Genomic DNA, 27,360 nt, shown 5'->3' with positions numbered 1-27,360 from the left:
GTGCTGTGTGGCTGTGACTGGGGTGGACACAGAGCCCGGGGGGAGGACGGATGGACACGTGTCCCCCAGGCCCCCGCGATGCCCCTTTGCCGGTGTGAGCGATGTCACTGAGGACCCCTCCGGGTCCCCGTGCCCTGGGCCCCGTCCCGGCGCTGCGGGGCCCTGGCCAAGCCCTTCCTGCTCCTGCTTCCTCCGGCAGCCGGCGGGAAGCTGGTCCCAGCCGAGCCCTTCCGCCCGGGACGGGCACGGGGGTCCCCGCACACCCCGCCCCGGGGTCCACAGACACACCCCCCCCGGTTTCTGCAGCGAGCACCCATGGGTGCAATGGAGTGGCCTTGCACAAGGTCTCCATAGGAGCCTCCAGCGCTCTGTTCCAGGCCCCGTGCCCCAGTTTCCCCTCTGCCTTGCGCCCATCCCTAGCTGGGACATCGTGAATTTGGGGACCCCCTAGCTCTGAGCTCCTGCACCCCACAACTGGGCCCAGGGGGTCAGGCCATGGCTCAGCCCCCCGCATCCCCAGGGGGGCTGCAGGAGGATTTGAGGATCAGACCCCCAGGGGCTGTGGGTACATGTGTACTACATGTGTGTTACATGTGTGTGCTACATGTGTGCTGCCTGTGTGTGCTGCATGTGTGTGCTGCGGGGCTGCGTGTGCCCATGCCTGTGCCGTATGCATGGAGCCGGGCAGGGCCCCCGCCGCTCTCCTGCCTTGTCCCCGTTCCAGCACCGCTCCGTGCTTGGACATTTATGGTCTGGCTCCCGGGGCCGCGCTCAGCCGCTGCCAGGGTCGGGGCACCCCGTCCCCGTCATGGCCATCACGGGACGCCCCCTCCCCGTCAGCTGCTGCCCCACACGGGGCTGTTTTTAGCCCGACGTGTGCCAGGCGCTGGCGGGACTCCGCGGTCACGCGTGGCCGCAGCGAAGCCGGGCAGTGCTGGGGGCTGAGGATGCGGGATATGGGTTGGGAATGCCTGGAGCAGGCGGTCACTGCTGACAAATATGGACTCAGGGCTGCGAGCCAGGGCCGGCCATGTGCATCCTGTACCCAGCACGCAGACATGAGCGCCCCGGAGGCGGGTGTGAGCCGGGGCTCTCCCTGCGCACCCCCTCATGGCCTTGCCGGGGTGACCGGGCTCCGGTTTCTCTCCACCCCCGGGGTACAGCTAATCCCGTGTGCGGGGGCTGCCGGTGTCACCCGCCTGCCTCCAGCTCTGCTCCCGGCCCCGCGCTGCGACCCCAATGGCTCCGGGACTCCCATCGGCTCCGGGACCCTCGGCCTGACCGTCTCAGGGGCTCCTGCCCGTACCCCCGAGCTGGCACCAGCCGCAGCCCCGGCCCAAGCCCCGGTACCGGCCGCGGGGAGCGGGAACCCCCGGTAGGTGCCGGTCGAGCCCTGGGTTCCCCGCGGGGGCAGCTCCGGTGATACCGCGGGATCCCGGGGACGTCATCGGCCAGGTGTGACGTCACGGGGCCGTCTCGCCTGGGGTTGGCGGCGCGAGGGAGCCGGGAACTGGCGGCGGGAGAGGGCGCCGGTACCCCCGGTATCCCCGGTACCCTCGGCACTCCCGCGACCCCTCCGGTGCGAGCTTCCCCATCGCGGAGCCGGCTCCTGTGAAGCCGGGCAGGGTCCTGGCACCGGGGTCCCGGCATCTCCTCCTTGGGCCCCGCTCCCCACCACTGCAGCCCCGACTCCCCGGGGATGGGCGGATGCCTGAAAAGCACCCCCACAGCGCGGACTGCTATTAGCGAGGACACGGCGACACCGGCCCCAAGGTCTCTCCGCTCCCCCGGTCGGGCTCTGCCGCGGCTGGGGGGCTCTGCGGGGGTGGCACTAACGGGGGTGGCATTAACGAGACTTGACAACCAGGGGAGGACGAAAGAGAACGGCGGGCCTGGGCCCCTCAAAACCCTCGGTTTGCCCCTGAAACCGGGTATCCTTGGGTACCGACGTAGTACCGGTGGGCACAGGGGGGTACGAGGGCGGTAACGGGGGGGCACCGAGACACCCTCCGCCCGCCCCTCGCCCTCCCGTCGGCCCGGCCCGGCCCCGCACAGGCTGAGCTCATCTTTCCAGCCCGCGGGCGGTGTTCCTGGCGCTGGGAGCCCGCCAGCAGCCGCCGCTCTTTCCATCGGCCCGGCCAAGGGTCTCCCCGCGGGGACCGGGTGTGAGGCGGGACCCAGCGTCCCCTGCAACCCCCCCCGGTACCCAGCCATTGAGCGGGAGGAGATCGGGGGTACCGGCACCAAAAACAACGGAATAAGGGGCAGTGGGCATAGCGGCGCCGGGGACACAGGAGAGCAATGGGGATACTGGCACCGGGGATAGCAGCAGGGATGAGGGTGCCGGGGATACCGGCACCTTGAGAGCCCCGGAGATGGGAGTACCGAGGTAGAGGCAGCGAGGGGGCACTGGAGACGGGGGCATGGAGGGGGTACCGAGGGTGGGAACACCACGGCTAACAGCACTGGAGATACCTGCACCAAGGGGGCACCGGGGATGCCAGCACTGAGGGGGTTCCGGGCAAAGCGGCACCGAGGAACCAGCGGGGATAACGGCACCGGGAGATGCCAGCAGCGGGGTACCGGCAGCGAGGGGACACCGGGGATACCCTCCCCCGCCCTGCCCTTCCCGGTGCCGACACCGGGGCCTCCCCCCCCGTGTCCCCTCCCCGTCCAGCTCCGGGAGCGCCGGCGGGGGGGGGGGGGGGGCGGGGGGCTCCCGCGCTATTTTTAGCCGGGTCCGCGCGAGTATTTTTAGCGCGAGCGCCGCGGTTGCGTCAATGGAACCCCGCGTGCGTCACGGCCGCGCCCCCGCCGGAACCGCCCCCCCCCCCCGCCGCCGTGCGTCACGGACCCGCGCGCCGCCCCGCGCGTCACCGAGCGCTTAAGAGAAAGTAGTGGCGGAGCCGGAGCCCGGCGGAGCCCGCGGAGGAGGAGCGGGAGCGGAGCGGGAGCGGGGCGCCGGCACCCCGGTACGGGCGGCACCGAGCGGGGGCAACGGGAGGGAAAAGGGGTCGGGAGTCCCGGTGGCACCGGAGGCTCAAGGCGGGGGGAGTTCTGCAGAGGGATCGGGAGTGCCGGTGTCACCGGGACGAGACGGATCGGGCGTCCCAGTGGTACCGGCGGGAACCGGGTCGGGAGTCCCGGTGACACCGGAGAGAGCAGGGTCGGGAGTCCCGTGGCACCGGAGGCTCAGGGCGGTGGGAGTTCTGCAAAAGGCATGGGTCGGGAGTCCCGGTGACACCGGCGGGAGCCGGATCGGGAGTGTCGGTGGCACCGGGGGAAACCGGGTCGGAAGTGCCGGTGGCACCGGAGGAAACCGGGTCAGGAGTGACGGTGGCACCGGGGGGAGCCGGGTCGGGCGTTCCAGTGGTACCGGTGGGAACCGGGTCTGGAGTCCTGTTGGCACAGGAGGCTCAGGGCTGTGGGCGTTCTGCAAAGTGCATTGCATGGTGTCGGGCGGCCCGGTGGCACCGGGGGACTCAGGTGCTCCCTGTCCAAAAGACAGACGAGTCCCGGCGAGCCCCGGTGCCACTGGAGAGGGTGGAAGGGACCGGATGGTGTGCACTGTGCGGGGCTGCCCCTCGGAGGCAGCGGGGAGAGCCGGGAGGGGCGGGGCACCGGTCCTGGGGGTCCCGGGGACTGCCTGACACCGGGCTCCCGGAAGAGCTGTGCGGAACCGGGAGCCGTTTCTCCCTATCCAGCACGGGACACCCCGCCAGGGACACCCCACCGAGCAGAGCTGGCACAGAGCCAGAGCGGGCAGCACCATGGGGGCAGCCACCGGGGGCATCATGGTGTGGGCAGGAGGTGCAGGTAGTGCAAGCAGGGCGTGCAAGCAGTAGGGCAGTCAATGGGTGCAAGCAGGGGGTGCAGGCAATGAATGCAGGCAGAGGGTGCAGACAGGTGGTGCAGGCAGGTGGCAGGCAATGGGTGCAGGCAGTGTGCCAGGCAGGGGGTGCAGGCAGGACGTGGGCAGTGTTACCTGCTGCCGGCTGCTGTCACCCGCCTGCAGCACAGGGCCCCGTGCCAGGGGCTGCCACCAGCCCGTGCAGGCAGCACCCATCGTGCCCAGGCACGGGCAGATGCCTGCACTCCTGGATCAGGAACCTGCAGTTATTGCCCAGGCCATGGGCAGCGCAGGGGCTGTGGGGGGGATCTGTGCCCTGGGGGGGGTTCATGGCAGGGGGACCCCAAATGCCACCAGCGAGGGGGAAAGTGTTTGAGTAAGGAAGCACCAATGTCCTCCGGCTGTGTGCAGGGACAGGAGGCAGTTGGGGGGAGTCACCATCCCTTCTGAACCCACCTGTCGTGGTTTAAACCCAGTCAGGTAATTCGTTCACTCACTTCCCCCCCTTTCTTGCCCTCCCCCTGCTCTCGGAGGGACGGAGAGGAGAATCGAAGGAGCACATCACAGCCACGATCCCTGGTGGATGGTCCCAAACCAGGTGCCAGGGCTGGAACCAGCCTGGGTATTTTTAACCCTGGCTCCTGGGGCAGGGATCGGCTTTCCCGGAGCTGGGGAAAGCTGCCCGGGCTTGGCTGGGGGAAGCCGGTGACTGAGCTGGCAGTGGGGCCGGGGCTGCCGGGGGCCGGGCACGCTGTGACCTTTAAAGGTCTGCGAGATGAATTACATTATCATCTTGCCACCGGGTCACTCCTGCCTCGGCTTTCAGCTGCACCGGGACTCCTCTTGTGTCCCGCATGGGGCCGGATCTGTGCCGCGGCGCTGGGGGACACTGGGGTGGGCTCTGCATCCCCCGCAGTCGGTGGCTTCGGCTGCTTTGCTTTCCCGACAGGTCCCGAAATGGGTCATGGAGGGAGTGGGACCCTCAAGCCCTGGTTCAGCCCCGTCTTCCCCGGGCCAGCCCCGGGACTCGGGAATCCGCCGGCCACATTCCTTGCTCCTTCCCTTTCGGTGGCTTTGCTAAGCCAGCGTTTTGGGGAATGTCCTTTGCGCCCATTGGCTGCAGCGTGACCTTTTGTGGGGACAGTGGCGGCTGCCACCGGGCACCAGAGGCTCGGGGGGTCCGGATCCGGCACGGGGGGACCCCGGGGAAGCCCCCGTTGGTTCTCGCCCCGTCTCCATCCTCCGGGTGGCGAGCGGCGGCGGTGGGGTCTGCGCTGACGCCCTGCTCTCCCCGCAGAGATGCCCTGCATCCAGGCGCAGTACGGCACAGCGGGCACCGGCCCCTGCGAGCGCTGCCCGGCAGAGCTGCTCAGCCCCGACGGCGGCCGATTCCCTATGGAAGTGGCCGGAGCCGACCTCGCGGCCGCCCCAGCCCTGCCCAGCTTCAGCACCTTCATGGAGGGCTACGCCGGCGAGTTCGATGCCTTCCTCTACCAGCTGCCTGCCGGCAGCCAGGCCACCGCCGCCTTCAAACTGGAGGACTTCCAGGTTTACGGCTGCTACCCCAGCGCCTTCGGCGGGCAGCAGGATGAGACCCTCTCCTCCAGCGGCTCGGACTGTTACGGCAGCCCCTGCTCCGTCCCCTCGCCCGCCACGCCGGGCTTCCAACAGCCCCAGGCTCCGGGCTGGGAGGGCTCCTTCGGGGCGTTCTCGCCCCTGCCGAACTACGAGGGTGCGCAGCCCTGGGCTGAGCCGGCCAAGGGCGGGGGGTCCCAGTCCCCCTTCTTCACCTTCAGCCCCCCAGCGCCCAGCCCCGGGGGGTCTCCCGGCACGCTAAAGGGGCAACCGGGCCCCTCGTCCTGCCTGGACCCGCGGCTGCTGGACACAGACGCCTTCACCCCGGGCCAGGGCTCCCCCGGGGGCTTCCCCGGGATGCCCCTGGCCCCCACCTCGCCGCTGCTGGAGGGGCCAGCGCTGGCCCCCACCAAGACACGGAGCCCCGGTGCTGGCGACGGCCGCTGCGCCGTGTGCGGTGACAACGCTTCGTGCCAGCACTACGGCGTGCGGACCTGCGAGGGCTGCAAGGGCTTCTTCAAGGTAAAGGGCCACCCCCCAGTCCCAACCCGCTGCCAGGATACTCCCACAGTGCTTTGCAGCAGCCGGAGGAGGATGCTACAGGGCACCCCGGGGAGGGGCAGGGCAGGGAGCGCGGCCCCCGGAGCCCTCCCCATGGATGTGGAGCCGGATGCTGGGCTGGGGCGGGAGGCAGGGGAGGACAGAAGGGCTTTTGTTCGGTGGCTTCAGCGCCCCAGGCTGAGCTGGGGCTGCTCCTTCCCCTCCCGCAGCGCACGGTGCAGAAGAACGCCAAGTACATCTGCCTGGCCAACAAGGACTGTCCCGTGGACAAGCGGCGGAGGAACCGCTGCCAGTTCTGCCGCTTCCAGAAGTGCCTGGCAGTCGGAATGGTCAAAGAAGGTACCGGGAACCCATCCTGGGGTTGGGGGGAGAGGGGGGTTCCTGCTCCCCAGCCTGCGCTGAGGACAGACTCGCTCATTGCTTGTCCCTTGCTGCAGTGGTCCGGACCGACAGCCTGAAGGGGCGACGGGGCCGGCTGCCCTCCAAGCCCAAGCAGCCACCTGATACGTCCCCCATGAGCCTCATCACCTCCCTGGTGCGGGCACACATCGACTCCATCCCCAGCGCCACCAAGCTTGACTACTCCAAGGTAAGGCTGATGTCATCCTGTGCCACGGCCGGGGCTGCTTCGGGGCCAGATCCTGACCCAGTTCCTGACCCAGTTCCCGTGGCAGTTCCAGGAGTCGGTGCCATGCCAGTTCGAGAAGGAGGACTCGGTGGACGTGCAGCAGTTCTATGACCTGCTCACCGGCTCCATGGACGTCATCCGCAAGTGGGCTGAGAAGATCCAGGGCTTCACTGAGCTGCCCAAGGAGGACCAGGACCTGCTGCTGGAATCTGCCTTCCTCGAGCTCTTCATCCTGCGCCTGGCATACCGGTGGGGCTCGGGGGCACGGCGTGGGGAGCCCGGGGGGTATGCTCAGTGGGGTGACACACGGTTGTCCCCACAGCTCCAAGCCAGAGGAAGGGAAACTCATCTTCTGCAACGGGGTGGTACTGCACCGCCTGCAGTGCGTGCGGGGCTTCGGCGAGTGGATCGACGCCATCCTCGAGTTCTCCCAGAGCCTGCACCGCATGAGCGTCGATGTCCCCTCCTTCTCCTGCCTCGCTGCCCTCGTCATCATCACAGGTGGGACCCAGCCCTGTCCCCGCGCTGTCCCCATCCCCACCAATCCCCATGGCCTCACGTCTCTGCTTGTCCCCCCTCCCAGACCGCCACGGACTGAAGGAGCCCAAGCGTGTGGAGGACCTGCAGAACCGCATCGTGGGCTGCCTGAAGGAGCACGTAGCGGCGGCGGGGCCGGAGCCCGCCCGCCCTGGCTGCCTCTCCAAGCTGCTGGGCAAGCTGCCGGAGCTGCGCAGCCTCTGCACGCAGGGGCTGCAGCGCATCTTCTACCTGAAGCTGGCGGACCTGGTGCCACCACCGCCCATCGTCGACAAGATCTTCATGGACACGCTGCCCTTCTGAAGCCCTCCCATCCCTCAGGGATAACCCGGCTCCCACATGTGCCTTCATGGCGCTGCCCCAGTGCCTTTCCCCCGGGGGGGCATCGCCGGCGCGGTGCTCCCCATCTCCCCTGTAAAAACACCCCCTTTGTAAATAGCGAGCGGACGGATCCTGTACAGAGCGGGAGGGCGCGGGGGGGGGATCCCCTCAAACTCCCTCCCAACCCCTTTATATATTTTTCCTTTATTTTTTGCCTCATTGGGCCATTTTCTGTATATAAACTTGTACGAAAGCTGCCAAAAGCGCCCGTTTCCCTCGTGCATCCTCCCTGCCTGTATCAGCTGGGGGGGGGGGGCGGGTTGGGGACGGGGGGGCCCGGAGCCGCACGTTGCCCACGCCACTGCCCTTGAGCCGTCACTCTCCCCCTGGCACCTGTCGCTCGCCTGATTTATGATCCCTAAAATAACCAGGAAGCGTGACCATGTCCCCCTTGTCCCTTGGGATGTGGCCAGTGCCAGCACCAGCCGCGGCAGGGGGAGCGGCGGTCCTGGTTCATTGGGGGGGTGGACCAAGCTGGTGCCGTGTGTATGTTCCCCCCCAGCTTGTCCCGTTCATCCATCCGGGGACAGCCTGGCCCTGGAGCCAATGTCAATGGGGACACCAAGGGCCGGTGCTGAACAAGGGCCACATTGAAGGGCTGGACCGGGGGGGCCTGCGGCAGCACATAACAAGGGTCCCTCTGTCCCCCCTGCCACCCACCCTGGCCATGGGGACAGCACTGACGCACAGCAGGGCCATGGCGGGGGGGTGGTGTTTTGGGGGGTAGGATGGCCTCATTCAGCGAGGATGGGGGGAAAGGGGGGGTTATGGCTTGGTGCTGGGCTGCAATAGCTATGTCATGCTGTGGGGCAGGAATGGCCATGCCATGGGGCAGGAATGTCTGTGTCCTGCCGTGCCAGTCCCACTGTGCATCGCAAGGGCACGGGCTGGCTCAGAGCAGGGCGGTGGGGCCCTGTCCCCTCGCTGCAGTGTCCCACACGGTGCCCACCTTGTCCTCATCCCTGTCCCCAAACCCTTGGCAGTAGCTGCTGCAGGAGGGATGGGGACAATGGTGCCAGTGGGGCCCGGTAAAAATAGCCCCGGGGCTGGCACAGACCCCACCGGCTGCCCCAGGGCTGCATGGCATTGACACATGTGCCACACGTGTGCCCGGTGACACGCCATGGCCACAGCCCTCCCTCTGTGCACACCAGCACACGTGTCCCCACAGGGGCAGAGGTGGCCTGATGCCAACGTGTCCTGTGCCTGTGTCCTCCTGTCCCTGTTCCCCCATGTCCATCCATCCTCCCTGTCCCTGTGTCCCCATGTCCCTGTCTCCAGTATCCCCTGTGCCCCGTGTCCACATATTCCTCTGTTCCCCTGTCTCTGGTGCCCCCATGCCCCCCTTCCCTTGTGTCCCAGTGTCCCCCTGTCCCTAGGGTCCCATGTCCGTCTGTCCCCGCTTTCCCCATGTCCTCACATTGCTGTCCCCATGTCCCGTGTCCCTGTGTCCTCTCCTCGTCCCCTGTGGCCCCTCCCTGTCCCCACCCGGGGGGGGTCACCGGGGGTCACGGGGGGCCCCAGCCCCGCTGCAGTCCCTCCTCCAGCAGGGGGCGCTGTGAGGACGTGCGCCGCTCTGCACGGCGGTGGGCCCAGCTCTGTGGCGCATGTGTCCGGAACGAACCAAGCGAGAGGCAGCGGAGGGGGGGAGCCACGGCACGGGGACAGCGATTCCGCCGCCGGGGCCGCACCGAGCCGGGGCGCGCCACCGAGAAGCACAGTGTTAATAACGAGAGGCGTAGAGCGAGGAAACACGGCTTCTACTGCGGGGTGCGCTGGCACCTTGGTCGATGGCGTGTTCTGCTCCCCCCATCGCAGATGGGCTGCCCCACTTCCGTCCTCCCTGCGGTCGGATGGTCGGGCCCGGGCGGTGAGTGCGGGGCCGGGGCCGGGAGCAAGGGCGAGGCCGCGGGGAGCGGGGGGAGCCGGGTCCGAGCGGGGCGGGGAGGCCCGGGGGTGGGCACGGGGCACAACGAGGCTCTGCTGGCCCGCAGGACCCGGTGCTGCGCCTCCCCCCGCGCCGGGCCCGCCATGAACTGCCGCGCCGAGGTGCTGGAGGTGTCGGTGGAGGCCCGGCAGGTGGAGGAGGCGATGCTGGCCGTGCTGCACACGGTCCTGCTGCACCGCAGCACCGGCAAGTTCCACTACAAGAAGGAGGGCACCTACTCCATCGGCACCGTGGGCACGCAGGACGTGGACTGCGACTTCATCGACTTCGCCTACGTCCGGGTCTCCTCCGAGGAGCTGGACCGGGCCCTGCGCAAGGCGGTGGGGGAGTTCAAGGTAAGGGGGGCCCGCGGGGACAAAGCAGGAGCTCAGGTAAAGGGGGTCCCATGGGGGTAAAGCAGGAGCTCAGGTAAAGGGGGTCCCATGGGGGTAAAGCAGGAGCTCAGGTAAAGGGGGTCCCATGGGGGTAAAGCAGGAGCTCAGGTAAAGGGGGTCCCATGGGGGTAAAGCAGGAGCTCAGGTAAAGGGGGTCCCATGGGGGTAAAGCAGGAGCTCAGGTAAAGGGGGTCCCATGGGGGTAAAGCAGGAGCTCAGGTAAAGGGGGTCCCATGGGGGTAAAGCAGGAGCTCAGGTAAAGGGGGTCCAATAGGGACAAAGCAGGAGCTCAGGTAAAGGTCCCATGTCCCAGGTAAAGGTTGTCCCATGGTGGTAAAGCAGGAGCTCAGGTAAAGGGGGTCCCATGGGGGTAAAGCAGGAGCTCAGGTGAAGGGGTCCCATGGGGGTAAAGCAGGAGCTCAGGTAAAGGTTGTCCCATGGTGGTAAAGCAGGAGCTCAGGTAAAGGGGGTCCCATGGGGGTAAAGCAGGAGCTCAGGTGAAGGGGTCCCATGGGGGTAAAGCAGGAGCTCAGGTAAAGGGGGTCCCATGGGGACAAAGCAGGAGCTCAGGTAAAGGGGGTCCCATAGGGACAAAGCAGGAGCTCAGGTAAAGGGGGTCCATGGGGGTAAAGCAGGAGCTCAGGTAAAGGGGGTCCCATAGGGACAAAGCAGGAGCTCAGGTAAAGGGGGTCCCATAGGGACAAAGCAGGAGCTCAGGTAAAGGGGGTCCATGGGGGTAAAGCAGGAGCTCAGGTAAAGGGGGTCCCATAGGGACAAAGCAGGAGCTTGAGGCTGGGTCTGCAATGGGAAGGGACTTTTTTGTTCCCCCCTAAGCGGGGCCATGTGCTGTCCCTGTAGGATGCGCTGCGCAGCTCGGGCAGCGATGGGATGGGGCAGATTTCCCTGGAGTTCTACCAGAAGAAGAAGTCACGTTGGCCCTTCTCGGACGAGTGCATCCCCTGGGAGCTGTGGACCATCAAGGTGAACGTGGTGAACCTGGCCAACGAGCAGGAGCGGCAGATCTGCCGCGAGAAGGTGGGCGAGAAGCTCTGCGAGAAGATCATCAACATCGTGGAGGTGATGAACCGCCACGAGTACCTGCCCAAGATGCCCACACAGTCAGAGGTGGACAACGTCTTTGACACCAGCCTGAAGGACGTGCAGCCCTACCTCTACAAGATCTCCTATCAGATCACGGACACGCTGGGCACCTCGGTCACCACCACCATGCGCCGCCTCATCAAGGACACTCTGGCCCTATAGGTGCCACCAAGACAGGTTCGCCTGCCCCCAGCTCTTTGGGACCTCAGATCCCTCCTCTTCACCTCCAGAAAGCCTCTGCCAGGAGCTGGACTTGGCCTGGGCCTTAATTGGGGGTTGCTGCTTGTTTGTTTTGCACGATGGGCCACTTGCCCGGCTTGGAGAACCGGCTCCGCAGCTCCCAGAGTGGCTGAGAGCTGCTGGGTACGCAGTGGGAGCTGGGATGGCATCCAAACCCCGGCCAGCCCTGCCTGTGCCTGCCCTCCAGCCCTCCCTGTGCAGCACAGCCAGTGCTGTCCCTGCCTGTCCCCTGTGGTGGCACCTCCAGGGATGAGCTGCTGCCCACACGGGGGCAACAATAAAGAGTTTCTCCTTTCCTATGGAGTCTGCTCCTGTCCTGGCAGTCAATGGGATCCCCCTGCTCCCCCCCATCCCCAGGGAGAGGAGACCCCCTGGGTGCACCCAAGGGATGGGACAGTTCCTACATCACCAAGGGAGGGTCAAAGAAGCCGCTTCCTTCCCTCTGGTGCTGGGCTCTGCGGGGAGGGGCCCGCGGGTGATGAAGACGGTCCCTGACATCACTTAAACCCTCCCCGTCTGTCACTGCCACCACTCTGCTCCCAGGAGGAGGAGATGCTGAACTCCACATTGGCCCAGACCGGCGCCTGGGGGGTGGCTCAGGCTGCCCAGATCGCCCTTGTCCTGGTGCTCGGTGCCACCATCGCCTTGGCTCTCCTCTTCCTCGGCTGTAACCTGCTGCTGAGAGCCGAGCCCCTGGTGGCCCCCCTGGCCCAGGGCGAGCGGCGCCCCTCCCATGAGGGGGTTCCCGAGGGCACGGAGGGACCCGTCTGACCCCATGGATGGACCCAGGGACCCCTCGGAGCCCCATGGATGGACACAGGGATGCAGGGATGGACGGAGGGACCACAGCAGCTTCACCCGCAGCAGCACAGATGAAGCAGGATGGCGCCGGGGACTTGTGCTCATGGATTAGAAGGGTCCTGGGCGCGGCGGTGCTGGTAATCCTCTGGGGGGATTAAGGGAAACTTTTATTCCCTGTTGTCAGGGTTAATCCTTGGGCTGGGCCCTGCCCTGGGGGCTGCTTCTGCCCCACTGTGCTGGGGGGGCAGATCTGGGGTTGCACCTGCCCTTCCAGCCCCTTGTATCCAAATGGTGGAGATGCTGGAGCTGCATCCTTTGGCCCCAGTGATGCTCAGGCCATATCCTGTCCTTCCATCCCCTTTTCCCTTTGTTCCCAAAGCCCCCCCAGCCCTAAACTGTTCCCAGTTCCCCCCAGCTGCTGTCACTGGGTGCACTGGGACCACCTGAAGTGAGATGGGTGAAGGGGGGGGCTTCTCCCTCCCTTCAATCCCCTATAGTTAATAGCACCCCACTATTTAAGGATCTCATCCCTACATGTATGTGCCCCCTCTCCCCAGGATATGGGATTCCCAGCGCGGGGATGCTTCCCAAACCCCCACTGTACCCCCCCAAAGCAGGCAGCAGCCATGTAAAAGTCTCCATATATTTCACATGTACAAAAAGTCACGGGGGGGGGGGGGGGATTGGATTGGGGGGGGTCTGGGGCGGGGGGGGGGGGGCACCGTCCTGCCACTCCCCCCCCCCAGCCTGGCTTTGGTCCCTTTTCTTTGGCAATTAGTGTTCACATCTGTGGTCAAAGTGACGAGCGCGGGGGTGGGTGCCCCGTGGTCCCCATGGGGAGCTGTGGGGGAGAACCCCAATGGGGTGGGGGCACCCCCAGGGGTCAGCTGGGCCCCAATGCAGGCGGGAGGGGGTGTCCAGGTAGTGCCCCCCCATCCGGTGCTGGGGTCCAGGCCCTGCCACAGCTACAGCCGGATCCACCTGCGGGCTGAGAGGGGAAGGGGCCGTGTCAGGGGCTGAGGCACCTGGCTGGGATCCAGTGTAGGACCAGGATCCAGTATAGCGCTGGGATCCCATATACCACTGGGATCCAGTATAGCACCAAGATCCTGCACCAGGATCCCATATAGCATCGGGATCCTGTGCTGGCATCCAGTATTGCACCAGGATCCAGTATAGCACTGGGATCCAGTATAGCTCCAGGATCCAGTATAGCACTGGGAACCTGCACTGGGATCCAGTATAGCACCAGGATCCTGCACTGGGATCCAGTATAGCACCAGGATCCTGCACCAGAATCCCATGTAGCACCGGGATCCTGTCCTGGGATCCAGTGTAGCACTGGGATGCAGTATTGCACCAGGACCCTGATCTGCATCAGAGCCCCCATGCAGCAAATCCCCCCTTGCACCAGGATCCAGCACCAGGGTCTTATGCCAGAACCTCCACATTGCACTGGGATCTGGTGCTGGGATCCAGCCTTGCACTGGGATCCTGTACCAGGACCTGAGGGGCACCCTGGGGTGACGGCATGCGGGGAGGGGGCGTGCAGGAGGGGGCATGCAGGGCCGGGTGGCTTGGCGGTACCGGGGGGGCTCGGCGGTACCGGGGGGGCTCAGCGGTACCGGGGGGGCCCGGCGGTACCGGGGAAGCTCTGCGGTACCGGGGGGGCTCCGTGGTACCGGGGGGGCTCGGCGGTACCGGGGGGGCTCGGCGGTACCGGGGGGGCTCCGCGGTACCGGGGGGGCTCGGCGGTACCGGGGGGGCTCGGCGGTACCGGGGGGGCTCAGCAGTACCGGGGGGGCCCAGCAGTACCGGGGGGGCCCAGCGGTACCGGGGGGGCTCGGCGGTACCGGGGGGGCTCGGCGGTACTGGGGGGGCCCGGCGGTACCGGGGAAGCTCTGTGGTACCGGGGGGGCTCCGCGGTACGGGGGGTCTTGGCGCGCCGCGGTACCTGACGCTAACAGTTGGACTCGTCGTGGTGCGCGGGGTCGCAGAAGAAGCGGGACCCGCGCTTGGCCGTGCGGGCGGTGAAGGGGACGCTCTTCAGCGCTGGGGGGTGGGGGGCACAGGGACACGTCAGCCTCCCGGGGCGCGGCGGGGCCGCGGGGGGCCGGGCTGGGGGCGGCGGGGGCCGTACCGGTGATGATGTCCTCGATGGTGCCGTCTTTGCCCTCGTAGACCGGGCGATGGTCCTTGGCCTGGCGCCGCCGCAGCTCCGCGATCAGCTCCTGCTGCTGCCACTTGTTGCGCTGGGAGGGGGGGGGGGGGGCACAGGTTGGGGGGTGCACGGAATGGGGGCGGTCCCATTTGTGTGTCCCCCCCCGCGCTCACCTTCTCCTGCTTCTTGGCCTCCTGCGCCAGCAGCTTCTCCCGCATCACCTCCTCCTGCTTCTTCCGCGTCTCGTTCTCCAGCTCCGCATCCTGCCGGAGCGAGGGGGGGTGATGGAGACGGCCCCTTCCCTGTGCACACCCCCACACCCCCCCCAGGGTCACCTCCCGGCCCAGCCTCACCTTATAGGAGCGGATGAAGCGGACAAAGACTGGGAAGAAGACGGACGGGGGGGTGGTCTTGGGGCTCTCGCCGAAGTACCGCACCACGGTGTTGTAGGCGTCCTGGAGCGGGGACAGGGACAGCGCTGGCATACGAGGGGCGCACAAGGGGACCCCGAGGGGTGCACAAGGGGAGCATGAGGGGAGCACAAAGGGGAGCACAAGGGGCACACAAGGGGAGCACAAGGGGCGCACAAGGGGAGCACAAAGGGAGCACAAGGGGCACACAAGGGGAGCACAAAGGGGAGCACAAGGGGAGCACAAGGGGCACACAAGGGGAGCACAAGGGGAGCACGAGGGGCGCACAAGGGGAGCACAAGGGGCACACAAGGGGAGCACAAAGGGAGCACAAGGGGAGCACAAGGGGCGCACAAGGGGAGCACAAGGGGCGCACAAGGGGAGCACAAGAGTCGCACAAGGGGTGTTGAAGGGGTGCAGGAGGCCTCACCTCGGCCGTGCGCGCGTCCCGCTGCAGCCGCTCCAGTTTGCCCTCGCTGCTGGCCAGGAAGCCGCGCAGGACGCTGTGCTCGTGCAGCCCGCACTCGCGCCGCAGCAGCTCCATGCCCCGGCCCAGCTCCTTCACGTCCAGCAGCACGTTCTCCAGGGACACTGCGGGGACGTGGGGCCAGGCTCAGGGCACGCAGAGGGGGTGCTCGGGGGGGGGGTTGAGGTGCGGTACGGGGGGTACCTGCAGCCGCCTTCTCCACGAAGTGCAGCTCCTGCCAGAAGGTCGCCAGCTCCGGGTACTTCTCCCGCACCGTCAGCGCGATGAAGTGCAGCAGCGTCATCTTCCTGTCCGTTGATTTGGTGTCCAGGAGCTGCCGGAGGATTCGGGATGGGGGGCTCAGAGCTGGGGATCCCCGGGCTGCCCGCTCCAGGATGGGGGAATCCCAGCGCTGCCCACCAGGTCCAGGCTCTGCAGCTTGAAGCCGTAGACAGCGCCGCGCTTGCTGCTGTTCATGTAGTTGCCCAGTGCCAGGATGATCTGCAGGGATCCAGCAGGAAAAGGGGGTCAGCAAGGAGCAGGACATGGGACAGCGAGGATGGAGGGCAGGATCCAACCCACCTCCAACATGTGCTTGAGCTTCTGGGACGACTTAACAGAGGCTGAGGCCGCGATGATGGCATTGAGCTGCTGCAGGGGGATGGGACCGGGGTCAGCAGGGTCCCTTTGGGTGCACCCGTGGGCGCAAAGCCCCCGTCCCTGGCTCGTACCGGTGTGAGCATCTGGAGGTTGTCAGCAAAGTTGCCGAGGAAGGCCATGATGGCCATGCGCTGCGGCAGCCGCTCCACCTTGCTGAAGTGCAGCATGAAGCGGTCCTCGTCCGCCAGCTCCTCCAGCGGCTTCCGCTCGCGCTCGTACTGCCGCAGCGCCTTCGCCTCCGCCTCCGTGGGCAGGAACCGCATCAGGCACTCCACAAAGTCCACCGGCAGCGTCGCCAGGTCAAACCTGCGCCCAGTACACCCCGACCGGAGCCATTGCACCCCGACCAGAGCCACTGCACCCCAACCAGAGCCATTGCACCCCAACCGAAGCCACTGCACCCCAACCATCCCCCTGCACCCCAACCATCCCCCCTGCACCCCAACCATCCCCACTGCATCCCAACCATCCCCCTGCACCCCAACCATCCCCACTGCATCCCAACCATCCCCACTGCATCCCAACCATCCCCATTGCACCCAAACCATCCCCCCTGCACCCCAACAATTCCCCTGCATCCCAACCATCCCCCTGCACCCCAACCATCCCCATTGCACCCAAACCATCCCCCTGCACCCCAACCATCCCCACTGCATCCCAACCATCCCCCTGCATCCCAACCATCCCCATTGCACCCAAACCATCCCCCCTGCACCCCAACCATCCCCACTGCACCCCAACCATCCCCATTGCACCCAAACCATCCCCACTGCATCCCAACCATCCCCCCTGCACCCCAACCATCCCCACTGCACCCCAACCATCCCCACTGCATCCCAACCATCCCCCTGCATCCCAACCAAACCATCCCCCTGCAACCATCCCCCCTGCAACCATCCCCCTGCACCCCAACCATCCCCATTGCACCCAAACCATTCCCACTGTATCTCAACCATCCCCCCTGCATCCCAACCATCCCCCTGCATCCCAACCATCTCCACTGCACCCCAACCATCCCCCTACATCCCAACCATCTTCACTGCACCCCAATCATCCCCCTGCACCCTAACCATCCCCATTACACCCAAACCATCCCCCCTGCACCCCAACCATCCCCACTGCACCCCAACCATCCCCATTACACCCAAACCATCCCCACTGCATCCCAACCATCCCCCCTGCATCCCAACCATCCCCCTGTCCCCCAACCATGCCCCCTTGCCCCCACTTCCCCCCCACGCACGTGTGGATGGCCCTGCAGATCTCCTCAGCGCTGCGGCCAGCTTTGCGCAGGGTGATGGCCAGGTTCTTGGCGCGGTTGGCCTCCAGCAGCGTCACTTTGCTCGCCGCCTTCTGCGCTCCCTTGCTCTTGGCACACACCAGGTCGAGTGCTGGCCCCTGCGCCTTGGTCTTGAACAGCTCCTCGAAGCGCTCCAGGTCCAGGTCCTGGTGGGGCGAGGAGGGGGCTCAGAGGGGGCAGCGGTGGTGGCACTGCTCAGGGGGCGGTCTCGGCTCACCTCCAGCACCCGCTCATCATCCAGCTCGCTGAACACGGTCCCGCTGATCTGGTTGGGCTTCAGCGCCGTCCAGTTGAAGACCGGCAGCCGGAACTTGGTTTTGATGGGCTTCTTGATGCGGATGGCTGCAGCAGGGCAGGAGCCTGCTCAGCCCCCCCTTGTGCCCCCCCTTCCTTGGCCATTGCAACCCCGGCACCCTGAGACCCCATTGCTCCCATGGTCCCCACATACCCGAGAGCCCCACAGTGAGGGCGATGGAGGGTGAAGCCCCGGGCAGTGGCGGAGCTGGGGGGCACTTGCCTGTGAAGAGAGGGGAGGGTGAGGCCTTGTTTCGGGTACCCCCATCCTCAGGAGTCACCCGGCACCAGGGACACCCCTGTTTGGAGGCTCCCTCCCCATCGCGGGGATGCTGCAACCCCGGCTGCCCGGTTCGGGCTCTCCCCATGGACTCACCGGGCAGCGGGGGGGCGGGGGGCGGCAGGGGGGGAGCAGGCGGCGGCGGGGGAGGCGCGGGCTCGGCGGGGGGCAGGACGGAGACCCTCGGGGTGTCCCCCGGGGGCTCGGGCTGGGGCTGGGGCAGGGCCTCGGTGCCCGGCGCCGGGGGCGGCTCGGAGCCGTAGCGCCGCCGGAACGCTTCGTCCTTCTCCTGGATGAGGCGCCGCAGGGTGCGCACTTGGTGGCTCGTGTGCTCGTAGGTTTCCTGCGCGGGGAGGGGGTCAGCACCGGGGGGGCGGCCGGGCCACCCCACGGACCCTCCCCCCCACCTCACCTTGACCACCTCCAGCTCTTTCTCCCGCTGCAGCAGCTGCTTCTCCAGCTCCGCCACCCGCATCATGTTCTCGTTCTCCAGGTCCAGCAGCTTCTCCGTTAGCTGGGGGGGGGCACGGATGTGACACCAGCGCCGGGACCCACCCCTCCAGTGTCAGCAGAGCCAGGACCCGTGTCCCTGTGCTCACGTACATGGGAGAGATGCTCCTCCAGCTCCTCCACCTTCTCCAGTGCCACGTTCTTGGTCTCGGCATCCTCCAGCAGCCCCCCCACGTCAAAGACGTTGTCCAGGTACGCTTGGATCTGTACCTGCAGCTTCTCACTCTCCGTGTGCCTCGACTTCTGCGGGCATTGGGGCAGCATCAGGGATGGGGGGGTCCACCAGGGATCCCCCTCCGGCCCCCTTGTCCCCCCATACCTGCAGGAACTCCTCCAGCCCCAGCTTGGTGAACTCATACTGGAGATGGACGCGGAAGTTCATGTCCTCCACAGAGTGCACCACGATGTTGATGAACTGCATGCAGGCGACCTGCAGGCAGGGCTGGTGTCACTGGAGCCCCCCCCCCCCCAAAATCCCATCCCATCCCACAGACCAGTGTCCCACCATGAAGTCGATGCTGCTGTCCTCATTGCGGAAGTAGTCCATCAGCCGCTCGAAGCGGTGCTTCTCCTTGCAGACCTGAGCAGGCAGCAGATATGGGGTGAACGTGGAGCTCCCCCCACCCCAGCCACGGACCCCCATCCCCTGGATCCTGGTCCTCAGTCCCAGCCTGATCCTGCTGCTCCCAGTGCCCCCATCCCAGCCTGGTCCCACTGTTGGTACCTCCTTGAAGTTGTCGAAGGCAGCCAAGATGATCTCGTGGCCACCCCTCACCAAGCAGACAGCTGCCAACAGCTCCAGCACCAGCGCCTTCATCCTGGGGCAGAGCCACACCATCACCATCACCATCATCACCACCACGCTATCAACATCACACTGCACCAGGGACTCCCCCATTGCCAGACCCCCCCTTACCTCGGGTTCTTGTTATTGAGGCTCAGAGCGATCTCATTAACAGCATGGGGATGGGACATGACCAGGTTGAAGCCGTACTGTGGGGACGGAGCAGGGACGACATTAGCGGCACCGGCGCAGTGGCAATGGTGGCACCAGGGGTGCGCGTGTCCCCTGCCCTGGTACCTGGTAGTTCATGATGGCCCGGAGGCACATGATGCAGAGGTGGACGTCGTCCTTCTGGCTCACCAGGCGTGAATTCTTCAGTGCCCTACGGCTCGGCAGCGTCCCGTAGCTAGGGGGGACACGGGGCGCCGGTGAGCGGGACCCTGCCAGCGGGGATGCACCGGACCCGTGGGACCATGGCAGGGACAGCGCGGCTTCGGGAGGGGGAGAGGCAGAGAGAAGCAACCGGAGGGCGAGGGGGCCGGAGGATGGCGCCAGCAGCCGGTACTTACCGGCAGAGAGAGAGAGAGAGCAGAGCCAGAGGGGACAGGGGGACCCGGGCCTGGAAGCAGAGACGGGGCGAGTTACCCCGGGGCAGAGCCAGAGCTGGGGCGAGCGGAGGCAGCGGCACAGGGATGGGGACAGCAGCAGCACACGTGGGGCAGCGCGGGATGTGGCACGGGTGGCACCGGGCACGGCACAGGCAAGGTACAGGGTGCACCGTGGGCAACGTGTGGCACAGGGCAGGGTGGTGGTGTGTGGCACAGGGCACACACCATGGCAGGATGATGCATGGCACAGGGCATACACCAGTGCAGGATGGTGGTGTATGGCACAGGGCACACACCATGGCAGGATGATGCATGGTGCAAGGCAGGATGGTGCATGGCACAGAGCATGCACCAGTGCAGGATGGTGCATGGCACAGAGCATGCACCAGTGCAGGATGGTGGTGTATGGCACAGGGCACACACCATGGCAGGATGATGCATGGTGCAAGGCAGGATGGTGCATGGCACAGAGCATGCACCAGTGCAGGATGGTGCATGGCACAAGGCACACACCAGTGCAGGATGATGCATGGCACAGGGCACACACCATGGCAGGATGATGCATGGTGCAAGGCACACACCAGTGAAGGATGGTGCATCGCACAGGGCACACACCAGTGGAGGATGATGCATGGCACAGGGCATACACCAGTGCAGAATGATGCATGGCACAAGGCACACACCAATGCAGAATGATGCATGGCACAAGGCGCACACCAGTGCAGGATGATGCATGGCACAAGGCACACACCAGTGCAGAATGATGCATGGCACAAGGCACACACACCAGTGGAGGATGGTGCATGGCACAGGGCACACACCATGGCAGAGTGTGGCACTGGCGGGACCCACCGGCCGCGGTGGGTACGTACCGTAGGGCACTCTGGCGAGCGGAGCGGGCGATGCTGCTGCCGAAGGGCGCGGGCAGAGCGCTGGGGGGCTGCAGATCCTCGATGGACCTGCTCCAGGCGCGCAGCTTCTCCAGCGCGCCGTCCTCACCTTCCAGCCCCTCAAAATCCAACCTGGCACACGGGGAATGGACGGGAGCACACGGGGAAGGGGGCACACGGGGATGGAGCACACAGGGATGGAGCACACGGCTTCAGCGTGGAGCAGCAGCAGCCACCGCAGCAAGCGCTGAAGCGGGTGGCAGCAGCAGAGCACGGAGAGGATCAAGGAGGGCCCCAGGACCACAAGACTGGGTGGGCAGCATGAGGACGAGCATCTCGTGTCCCTCCAGACCCCATGGTGCTGATCAGAGGCTGATAGGAGGGAATTGCCGTGCCCCCCCCCCCCCCGCCCAGCATCCCAGGCCCCACCCCAGCACCCCACTCACATGACGGCGCACTGGGCAAAGGACAGGTAGTTCACCAGCACATCCAGCCCCTTGTTCTCATCATTGAGGAACTCACGCACCCACCTATAGCACCGAGCACCCATCAGAGCCCGCTGGAGCCGGGGACACCCCCACTCCCACTGTGATCCCCCCCATCACCACCATAGGGAACCCAGCACAAGGGGGGGCTGAGGGGGTGTCCCAGGGCTCAGCGGCCGTTGCAGCCCCCTCAGCTATCGGCGGCGCCAGCCCCGGCGCAGCTTTATCTGTTGCCTGCAGGGCAGGGAGGGCTCGGGCCCGCGGGAAGCTGACCTGGGTGCTGGGGGAGAGCACCCCGCGATGGGATGGGGGGCTTGGGGTGCTCAACACCCCGGAAGGCTGTTGGGATGCACGGGATGGGCACATGGGGAGCGGGTCCGTGCGCACAGGGAGAGCCTACACCCAGGGGTGCTGGGTGTGAATGCACAGCCTCAGGGGACCCCACGCCTGCCTGCGCCCTGCCTGTTCCCTGCCTGCAGCCCGTGAGTCAGGCAGCGGCGGGAGCTGGGGGGGGGGCTCCCGGGGGCCGCCCCTTTCCTGCCGGCGCCAGCCCCTCGCCCCAGCTCGTTTCCTGTCTCCGGCTGCTGCTATTTTCGGGCCGCGGTTGGGGAAGAGCCGAAAGTCGCGGCCGCGCTGGGGCCGGTGGCGGGGCTCAGCCCCCGCCCGTGCACGAGCGGCCCCGCGCACCCCCGGTAACGGAGACCCCCCAGACCCTTCCCCGGACCCTGCCGGGGTCAACCCCCCCCCTTCCCGGTGCCTGGAGCAGCTCCCACGGGGGGCGGCACCGGCTGCACCCGCCCGCAACATCCGCTCCCGCGACCTGCAGCGGCAGCTAGGGTGCCGCGGCACGGCCGGGGCAGGAACCGGAGCAGTTCCTGCAGCGCCTCCGGCTTCCCCTGCAGCTGCGGCGAGGCCGGGCCGGGACCACGCAGCCCCCTCCCCCCCCGGGAGCCCGGACTCACCCGATGTGGTTTGTCCTCAGGCTGATCTCCAGCTCACGCAGGACCTTGGTGGACTCCTGCACCCTCCTCCTGAACTTCTGGGGGCAGAGCAAGGCTGAGCCGGCCGCCCCCCGGCTCCTGCAGCCTCCTGAGGCCCCCAGGACCCCCCCTCCATCCCTCACCTTCCTCGTGACGCCCGGCTCCAGGAAGCTCCGCAGCTTTTGGATGTAAGCATGGGGGGGGCTCTTGACCTGGAACCGCTCCTGGAGAGGACACAGGGGTGTTGGTGGCACCAGAACGGCAGCAGAGCCCCCCATAGTCCCCCATGGACCAGCCATGGCCCCCCATAGCCCCCAACCTGGTCGCAGATGAGGTCCCACTTCTTCTCGTTGTCATACTGCCGCAGGAGCCGGGCTTTATCTGGGGGCAGGTTCATGGAGCTCTGGGGCAAAAGGGGGGACATGGTGACACTGCCACCCCCGGAGGACACAGCCAGGGACCCTGGCACGGGGAAGCACATAGGGACAGCGGTGTGGCACAGGGGCCATGGTGTGGCACAGGGATGGAGTGGCACAGGCAGCAGTGTGACACGGTGACAGCAGTGCCACCAGGGCCAGGCGCCAGCCACCGGCTGCACCAAATCTCGCGCATCCTTCCTGTCTGCTCCCACTTCCTTGCCGCAGAACCGCAGCCTCTGGTCCCTGACCGCGGTGCCCAAGGCACCGGGCATCTCCATGGCCGGGACCGGGACCGGGACACGAGGAGTCTCCTGAACCAGCAAGGTGGCAAACGGGGGTGCGGGATGGCGCTGTCCCGGCGATGCCACCCCGGAGGCGGGAGGTGCCGTTACCGGGATCCGGTCACCGCCGCAGCCGGGAGATGCCTTTGCTCCACCAGCTCCGTGGCAGCTAAAATTATCCCTCCTTGGTCCCCCTCCTGGCCTCGCGAGCAGCAGGAAACCGGGACAACGCCTGGGCGAGGCCGGGCACCCCCGGGCAGGGGACAGCGCCAGGGGGGTGGCAGCGGCACCGCCACGACGGGGACCCCCCCCACGGGAGCGCTGCCCCCGTCCCCAGAGGGCCCCGCTATTGCCACACGGCGGGCACCGGTAAAACGGGGCCCCCGGGGACACCCCGGGGCTGGCGGAGGGGACGAACAGGGGGGCCCCCGCCGGGGGCACCGGGGGCGGCTTTGAAGAGCAGCCGCCCTCACCGGCATTCCCGCCGCTCGCTTCCTGCCTTTGTGGTGGGAGCGAGGCCGCTCCCGGCCGGGTACTTCCTCCGCCACCGCCCCCCCGCACCGGGGACCCCCCCTCGGTTGAATGAGCCTCCGCCCCCCGGGAGACCATCCCGGGACACCGGGGCTGGATCGTCCCCGGCCACCGGCGCTGAAGCCCCAGCCCGTGAGAAGCAACCGGGACCGGGGGGGAAACAGAGCCGGAGTCTCCCAGTGCCACCCCCCAGTATGTCAGATTCCCCCCCCCGCCATCGGCCTCGCCCGGCAGGATGCGCCCCCCCCCCGCCACCGGCCCCACCGGGACCGGCTCCCGCATCCGCCCCGCGTGGGACGTGGGGACGGGCAATGGGTCCCCCTGGCACGGTGGTGCCGGTGAGCCACCGGTACCCCCCGGTTCCTGCTCCCAGAGCCCCGCGGGACCACGCTCGGTATTTCCTGCCCGGCCGTGGCTTCCGCCACCACCGGGAGCCCCCGGTGTCACCCGGTCCTGGTGGCCCTGCCGCCGCATCCCATCCCTGCGAACCGGCCATCGGGGACGCGGTGCCCCCCGTGACAGCGGCGCTGCCGGGGTCACCGCAGAGACGCCCCCGGTACCGGGGGGCACCGCAGTCTTGGCCGGTGACCGCAGCGCGGTAGCCACCGCCCCGGCCGGGACAGCGGCCCCGGGAGCGCGCTGGGATCCGCATCCAGCCCCGTCCGCCACCTCGACGAGACCTTCCCGGCAACAAACTCCGGGTCCCGAGGGCCCCCCCCCGCTGGCACCGGGAGCGGCGTCACCCCCCGGGGATGTCCCGGGCCGGGCTCCCCCCGCCCCGCAGCCGCTGCCCACGCCCGCGGCACCGGCGCTGTCCGCCCGCCCCCGGTTCCTCTTGGCGCCGGTGCCTGCCCGCAGCCGGACGCCGGGAGGGGAGCGCTGCGCGGGAGGGTTCGGCCCCGGCGGGCGCACCGGGAGGGGCCGCGGGTAAGGGCGGACCGGGAGAGCGCGGCGGGACCTGGAGGAGGAGCCCCCGGGAACGGAGCGCGGGGGAAGCGCAACGGGGAACGGGGCGGGGAGAACCGGGAACTTGAGGGGCGCAGCAGGCGCCCGGGGCCGCGGCGGGGATCGGGGTCTCACCAGCACCAGGGCGAAGCGCTCCTCCAGCTCGCAGGGCTCCGGCATCGGCATCTTGCCCGGGGCCAGCAGCCCGGGCCCCCCCTGGGCCGCCGCCGCCGCTCCCGGTCCCCGGGACAGCGCCTCCCCGTCCGCGCTCTCCACGTTCCCCATCCCCGGCCCAGGCACCGGGGGGCGGCGGGGGAGGCTCTGCCCGTCGCGTCCGGCCGCCGCCGCCTCCCGGCCCCGCCCCGCCCCGCCCGGCCCCGCCCCGGCCCGGAGCGCGGCGGCGCCGCCAGGGGGCGCGCAAGGACGGGCGGGTAACGGCGGCTCCACCGGGGGGCGCTCAAGAGGAACGGCAGCCAGTGAGGAGGTTACGATTGGCTCGGCGACGGCTACGCCGACCAATGAGCGTCGCGCTTCTGTGCGGGGGAGGCGGTGTGTGACCAATTGCGTCTCTCGGGCGCGGCCGGCCGCCAATGAGCGTCAGCCGCCGCTAGCCCCGCCTCACCCCGGGGGGCGGTTGTTAGCCAATAGAACGAAGCGGAGGGCGGGCCTGGGAGCGCGCTGGCCAATGAGCGGCGGAGGCGTGGCGGAGTGGGGACCGTTCGAGGCCTGGCACGGACGCGGAGCCGCGCAGGTGAGGGCGGCGGCGGCGACGCGGGGGGGGCCCGGCGGGGCCTAGGGGGGAGGCACCGGGCAGCGCCCGCCCCGAAAGGGCCGCACGGGGGGGGGGGTCCCGAAGGGTCCGGGCCCCCCATGGCCCTCACCGGGGAGGCCCGGCCCAGCCTCGGCCGCCCCTGCGGCCCCCCCAGGCCCCGCGGCCGGGTCCCGGTCCAGGAGGGCAGCGGGGGGGGGGCTCCGGGGGCGGGTCCCGGTTCCGCATCGGGCGGCGGCGGCACCGTCGAAACCGAAAGGGCCCCGGCTCTGGGCGCTGCCCCGGTGCCGCCCCCCCCCGCCGTGGGGCAGGGCCCGCAGCAGGGGGAGGCCGCTCAGCGCTGCGGAGCCCCTCGGGGCCCCCGTTCCGGGGCTCAAAGCCGCTTCCGGCAGCTCCCGCGGGGCCCGGCCCTCCCCGGCGCACCTGCAAGGCCTCGCAGAGCTTGCACCAGCTCCTGCGAGCATCCCCCGGGGCTCCTTTATCCCTATGGGGCTCCGGGGGGGTCCCCCTGATCCAGCGCCCCCCTTGCAGCTTGATCCCAGCCCAGCGGCCGGCGGCCCCCCCCTGCCCGGCACCATGAACGTCTTCGACCGCAGCATCAACTTGGACGCGCTCTTCAAGTTCTCCCACATGTGAGTAAATTGGGGGGGGGGGGACGGACACGGGGGGGATCCATCCTGCCAGCCCCTCACTGCCCCCCCCATTGCCTGCAGCTCAGCGTCCACCCAGGAGCATCTCAAGAGGGTCTACGCCAGCTTCGCCCTCTGCATGCTGGTGGCGGCCGTGGGGGCGTACGTCAATGCGGTGACCCACCTCTTCCAAGTGAGTGCCCATGGGGCGTCATTGGGCCCCCCCCTGGCTTGCACCCCCTCTTCGTGGTGCAATGCTGGGTCCCCGTCTGCCTCTCGCCCTGCAGCTGAGCCTCCTGACGGGCCTGGGCGCGCTGGGGCTCATGGTGTGGCTCACGGCCACCCCGCACAGCCGCGACACGGAGCGCAAGAGGCTGGGGATGCTGGCGGGCTTCGCCTTCCTCACCGGTGGGTGGCACTGGGGACCCCCCCATGTCCCCGTGGGGGGCGGGCCTGAGAGCCCCAAATGGCTCCGGTGACGCCTGCCTCTCTCTTGCAGGCATCAACCTGGGGCCGCTGCTGCAGATGTGCATCTCCATCAACCCCAGGTAGGAGCAGCCCCCCTGCTCCCGGTGCCTCCCCAGTGCCCCCCAGGCCCCATTCACCCTCTGCTCTCTCCCCCAGCATCATCCCAACCGCCTTCCTGGGCACTGCCACCATCTTCACCTGCTTCTCACTGAGTGCCCTGTATGCCCGGCGCCGCAGCTTCCTCTACCTGGGAGGTGAGAGGGACTGGGGGGGGGGGAGTCTGGGGGCTCCCCACAGCGGGACAGGACCAGGCCTCACTCCCTGCCTTCTCTCTGCAGGATTCCTGCTCTCCGGCCTCACCCTGATGCTTCTCTCCTCCCTGGTTAATGCCTTCATGGGATCCACTTGGATCTTCACGGTGAGGTCTCTTCTGTCTGCTGGGAGCCCCCCATGGGATGGATGGATGGATGGATGGATGGATGGATGGATGGATGGATGGATGGATGGATGAATGGACGGATGGACGGATAATGGGTGGATGGATGGACAGATATCAGCTCCCGTTGGTGACACCAATCCTATCTAACATCCCCTCTCCCTCCCACAGGCCAACCTCTACCTGGGGCTGATGATCATGTGCGGCTTCGTGCTCTTTGACACGCAGCTCATCATTGAGAAGGCGGAGAGCGGGGATAAGGATTACATCTGGTGGGTGCTGGGGGGCATGGGATGGGATGGGAGGGGATGGGACAGGACAGCACCCCCGATCTCATTGCCCCATCCCATAGGCATTGCATCGATCTCTTCCTTGACTTCGTCAACATCTTCCGGGAGCTCCTCATGATCCTGGGCATGACCGAGGTGGGTGATGGGGCCTGGGCATGGCCTGGGGAGGACAGACCCACCCCTCAGAGCCCCCCAGTGCTCAACCACCCCTTTCTTCCCGCAGAACAAGAAGAAGGAGAAGAAGTGAAGCGGCTCCAGGCTGAGGTGGAGCTGTCCCCCTCCCATCCCCATCCCTGTCCCCATCCCGCCCATCCCTGTTCCCTCTGGTCCATTCCAGGGTTGCGCTTTGCTGCCGTAAGAAGCAGCCGGAAGCTTTCGCCTCTGTGGGTTTTTCTCTTGTTCAAGCTTTTCTTTGATTAGAAACCAGCCAATTTGTGGATCCTGCTGGAATTTGGCTCTCCCCAACCCCCTGTTTCCCACCTCCCCCCCCCTTATCCCAGGTCCTGTATCCCATGGCTGACGCATTCTGGAGCTTTCCAGAGTCACCGTGTCCCCGTGGTACCCGGGGTGGGGTGGGGGGGCGGCGGGACCTGCCTGCAGCCAGATTCTCCTTTAGTGCCAAGAAATCCAATGGGAAAGCAGCGGCGGGGCCAGTGCAATCCTAACCGGAGCGATCCCAATCCCGCCACCGCCTCTTTGTACACCGGGATGATTCAATAAACGCTCAGAATGGAACCCTCAGCCCCATCCCCGTGTCCATCCCTGTGT

The 27,360-nt window shown here is 67.4% G+C and overlaps 4 protein-coding genes across 8 annotated transcripts; 3 read left to right on the top strand and 1 right to left on the bottom strand.

Moving 5' to 3' along the window:
* The first annotated feature begins 4,463 nt into the window (after nt 1-4,463).
* NR4A1 (nuclear receptor subfamily 4 group A member 1) lies at nt 4,464-7,735 on the top strand. The gene is made up of 7 exons (XM_062630630.1): nt 4,464-4,744; nt 5,148-5,947; nt 6,196-6,325; nt 6,424-6,575; nt 6,661-6,863; nt 6,937-7,115; nt 7,198-7,735. Exons 1-7 carry the CDS (start codon nt 4,705-4,707, stop codon nt 7,452-7,454), a joined length of 1,761 nt encoding a protein of 586 aa, XP_062486614.1. The 5' UTR covers nt 4,464-4,704; the 3' UTR covers nt 7,455-7,735.
* Nucleotides 7,736-9,202: 1,467 nt separating this feature from the next.
* On the top strand, nt 9,203-11,498 carry ATG101 (autophagy related 101). Its single transcript, XM_062630644.1, has 3 exons — nt 9,203-9,402; nt 9,527-9,815; nt 10,713-11,498. Exons 1-3 carry the CDS (start codon nt 9,323-9,325, stop codon nt 11,115-11,117), a joined length of 774 nt encoding a protein of 257 aa, XP_062486628.1. The 5' UTR covers nt 9,203-9,322; the 3' UTR covers nt 11,118-11,498.
* A 1,135-nt stretch (nt 11,499-12,633) lies between these two features.
* Nucleotides 12,634-24,548, bottom strand: FMNL3 (formin like 3). Of its 5 annotated transcripts, none has more exons than XM_062630618.1 (27): nt 24,136-24,548; nt 22,144-22,227; nt 21,968-22,048; nt 21,807-21,883; nt 20,806-20,889; nt 20,342-20,491; nt 19,159-19,267; nt 18,994-19,070; nt 18,802-18,895; nt 18,583-18,657; nt 18,397-18,507; nt 18,171-18,317; nt 17,980-18,081; nt 17,664-17,910; nt 17,442-17,510; nt 17,211-17,335; nt 16,937-17,139; nt 15,765-15,999; nt 15,616-15,684; nt 15,454-15,534; nt 15,238-15,367; nt 14,998-15,158; nt 14,511-14,612; nt 14,331-14,420; nt 14,137-14,248; nt 13,951-14,048; nt 12,634-12,984 (listed from the first exon to the last, which is right to left on the bottom strand). In XM_062630618.1, the coding sequence occupies exons 1-26, from the start codon at nt 24,283-24,285 to the stop codon at nt 13,957-13,959; spliced, it is 3,057 nt and encodes a 1,018-aa protein (XP_062486602.1). In that variant the 5' UTR covers nt 24,286-24,548; the 3' UTR covers nt 12,634-12,984; nt 13,951-13,956. The 5 variants fall into 5 exon arrangements, with proteins under 5 accessions (XP_062486602.1, XP_062486601.1, XP_062486603.1 ...); XM_062630617.1 differs by having other exon boundaries at nt 12,635-12,984; nt 18,171-18,320; nt 21,807-21,880; XM_062630615.1 differs by having other exon boundaries at nt 12,638-12,984; nt 18,171-18,320; nt 24,136-24,373.
* Nucleotides 24,549-24,605: 57 nt separating this feature from the next.
* Nucleotides 24,606-27,333, top strand: TMBIM6 (transmembrane BAX inhibitor motif containing 6). The gene is made up of 10 exons (XM_062630643.1): nt 24,606-24,751; nt 25,301-25,401; nt 25,483-25,591; nt 25,686-25,806; nt 25,898-25,946; nt 26,023-26,120; nt 26,205-26,284; nt 26,474-26,574; nt 26,655-26,727; nt 26,816-27,333. Exons 1-10 carry the CDS (start codon nt 24,686-24,688, stop codon nt 26,837-26,839), a joined length of 822 nt encoding a protein of 273 aa, XP_062486627.1. The 5' UTR covers nt 24,606-24,685; the 3' UTR covers nt 26,840-27,333.
* The last annotated feature ends 27 nt before the right edge of the window (nt 27,334-27,360 follow it).

The sequence above is a fragment of the Pezoporus occidentalis genome, unplaced genomic scaffold, assembly GCF_034315485.1.
Source record: "Pezoporus occidentalis ecotype Australia unplaced genomic scaffold, CSIRO_AGI_Poc_V1 ctg357, whole genome shotgun sequence".
In the NCBI taxonomy this organism is placed as follows: domain Eukaryota; kingdom Metazoa; phylum Chordata; class Aves; order Psittaciformes; family Psittacidae; genus Pezoporus; species Pezoporus occidentalis.
This window is presented reverse-complemented; position numbering and strand designations above follow the sequence as displayed.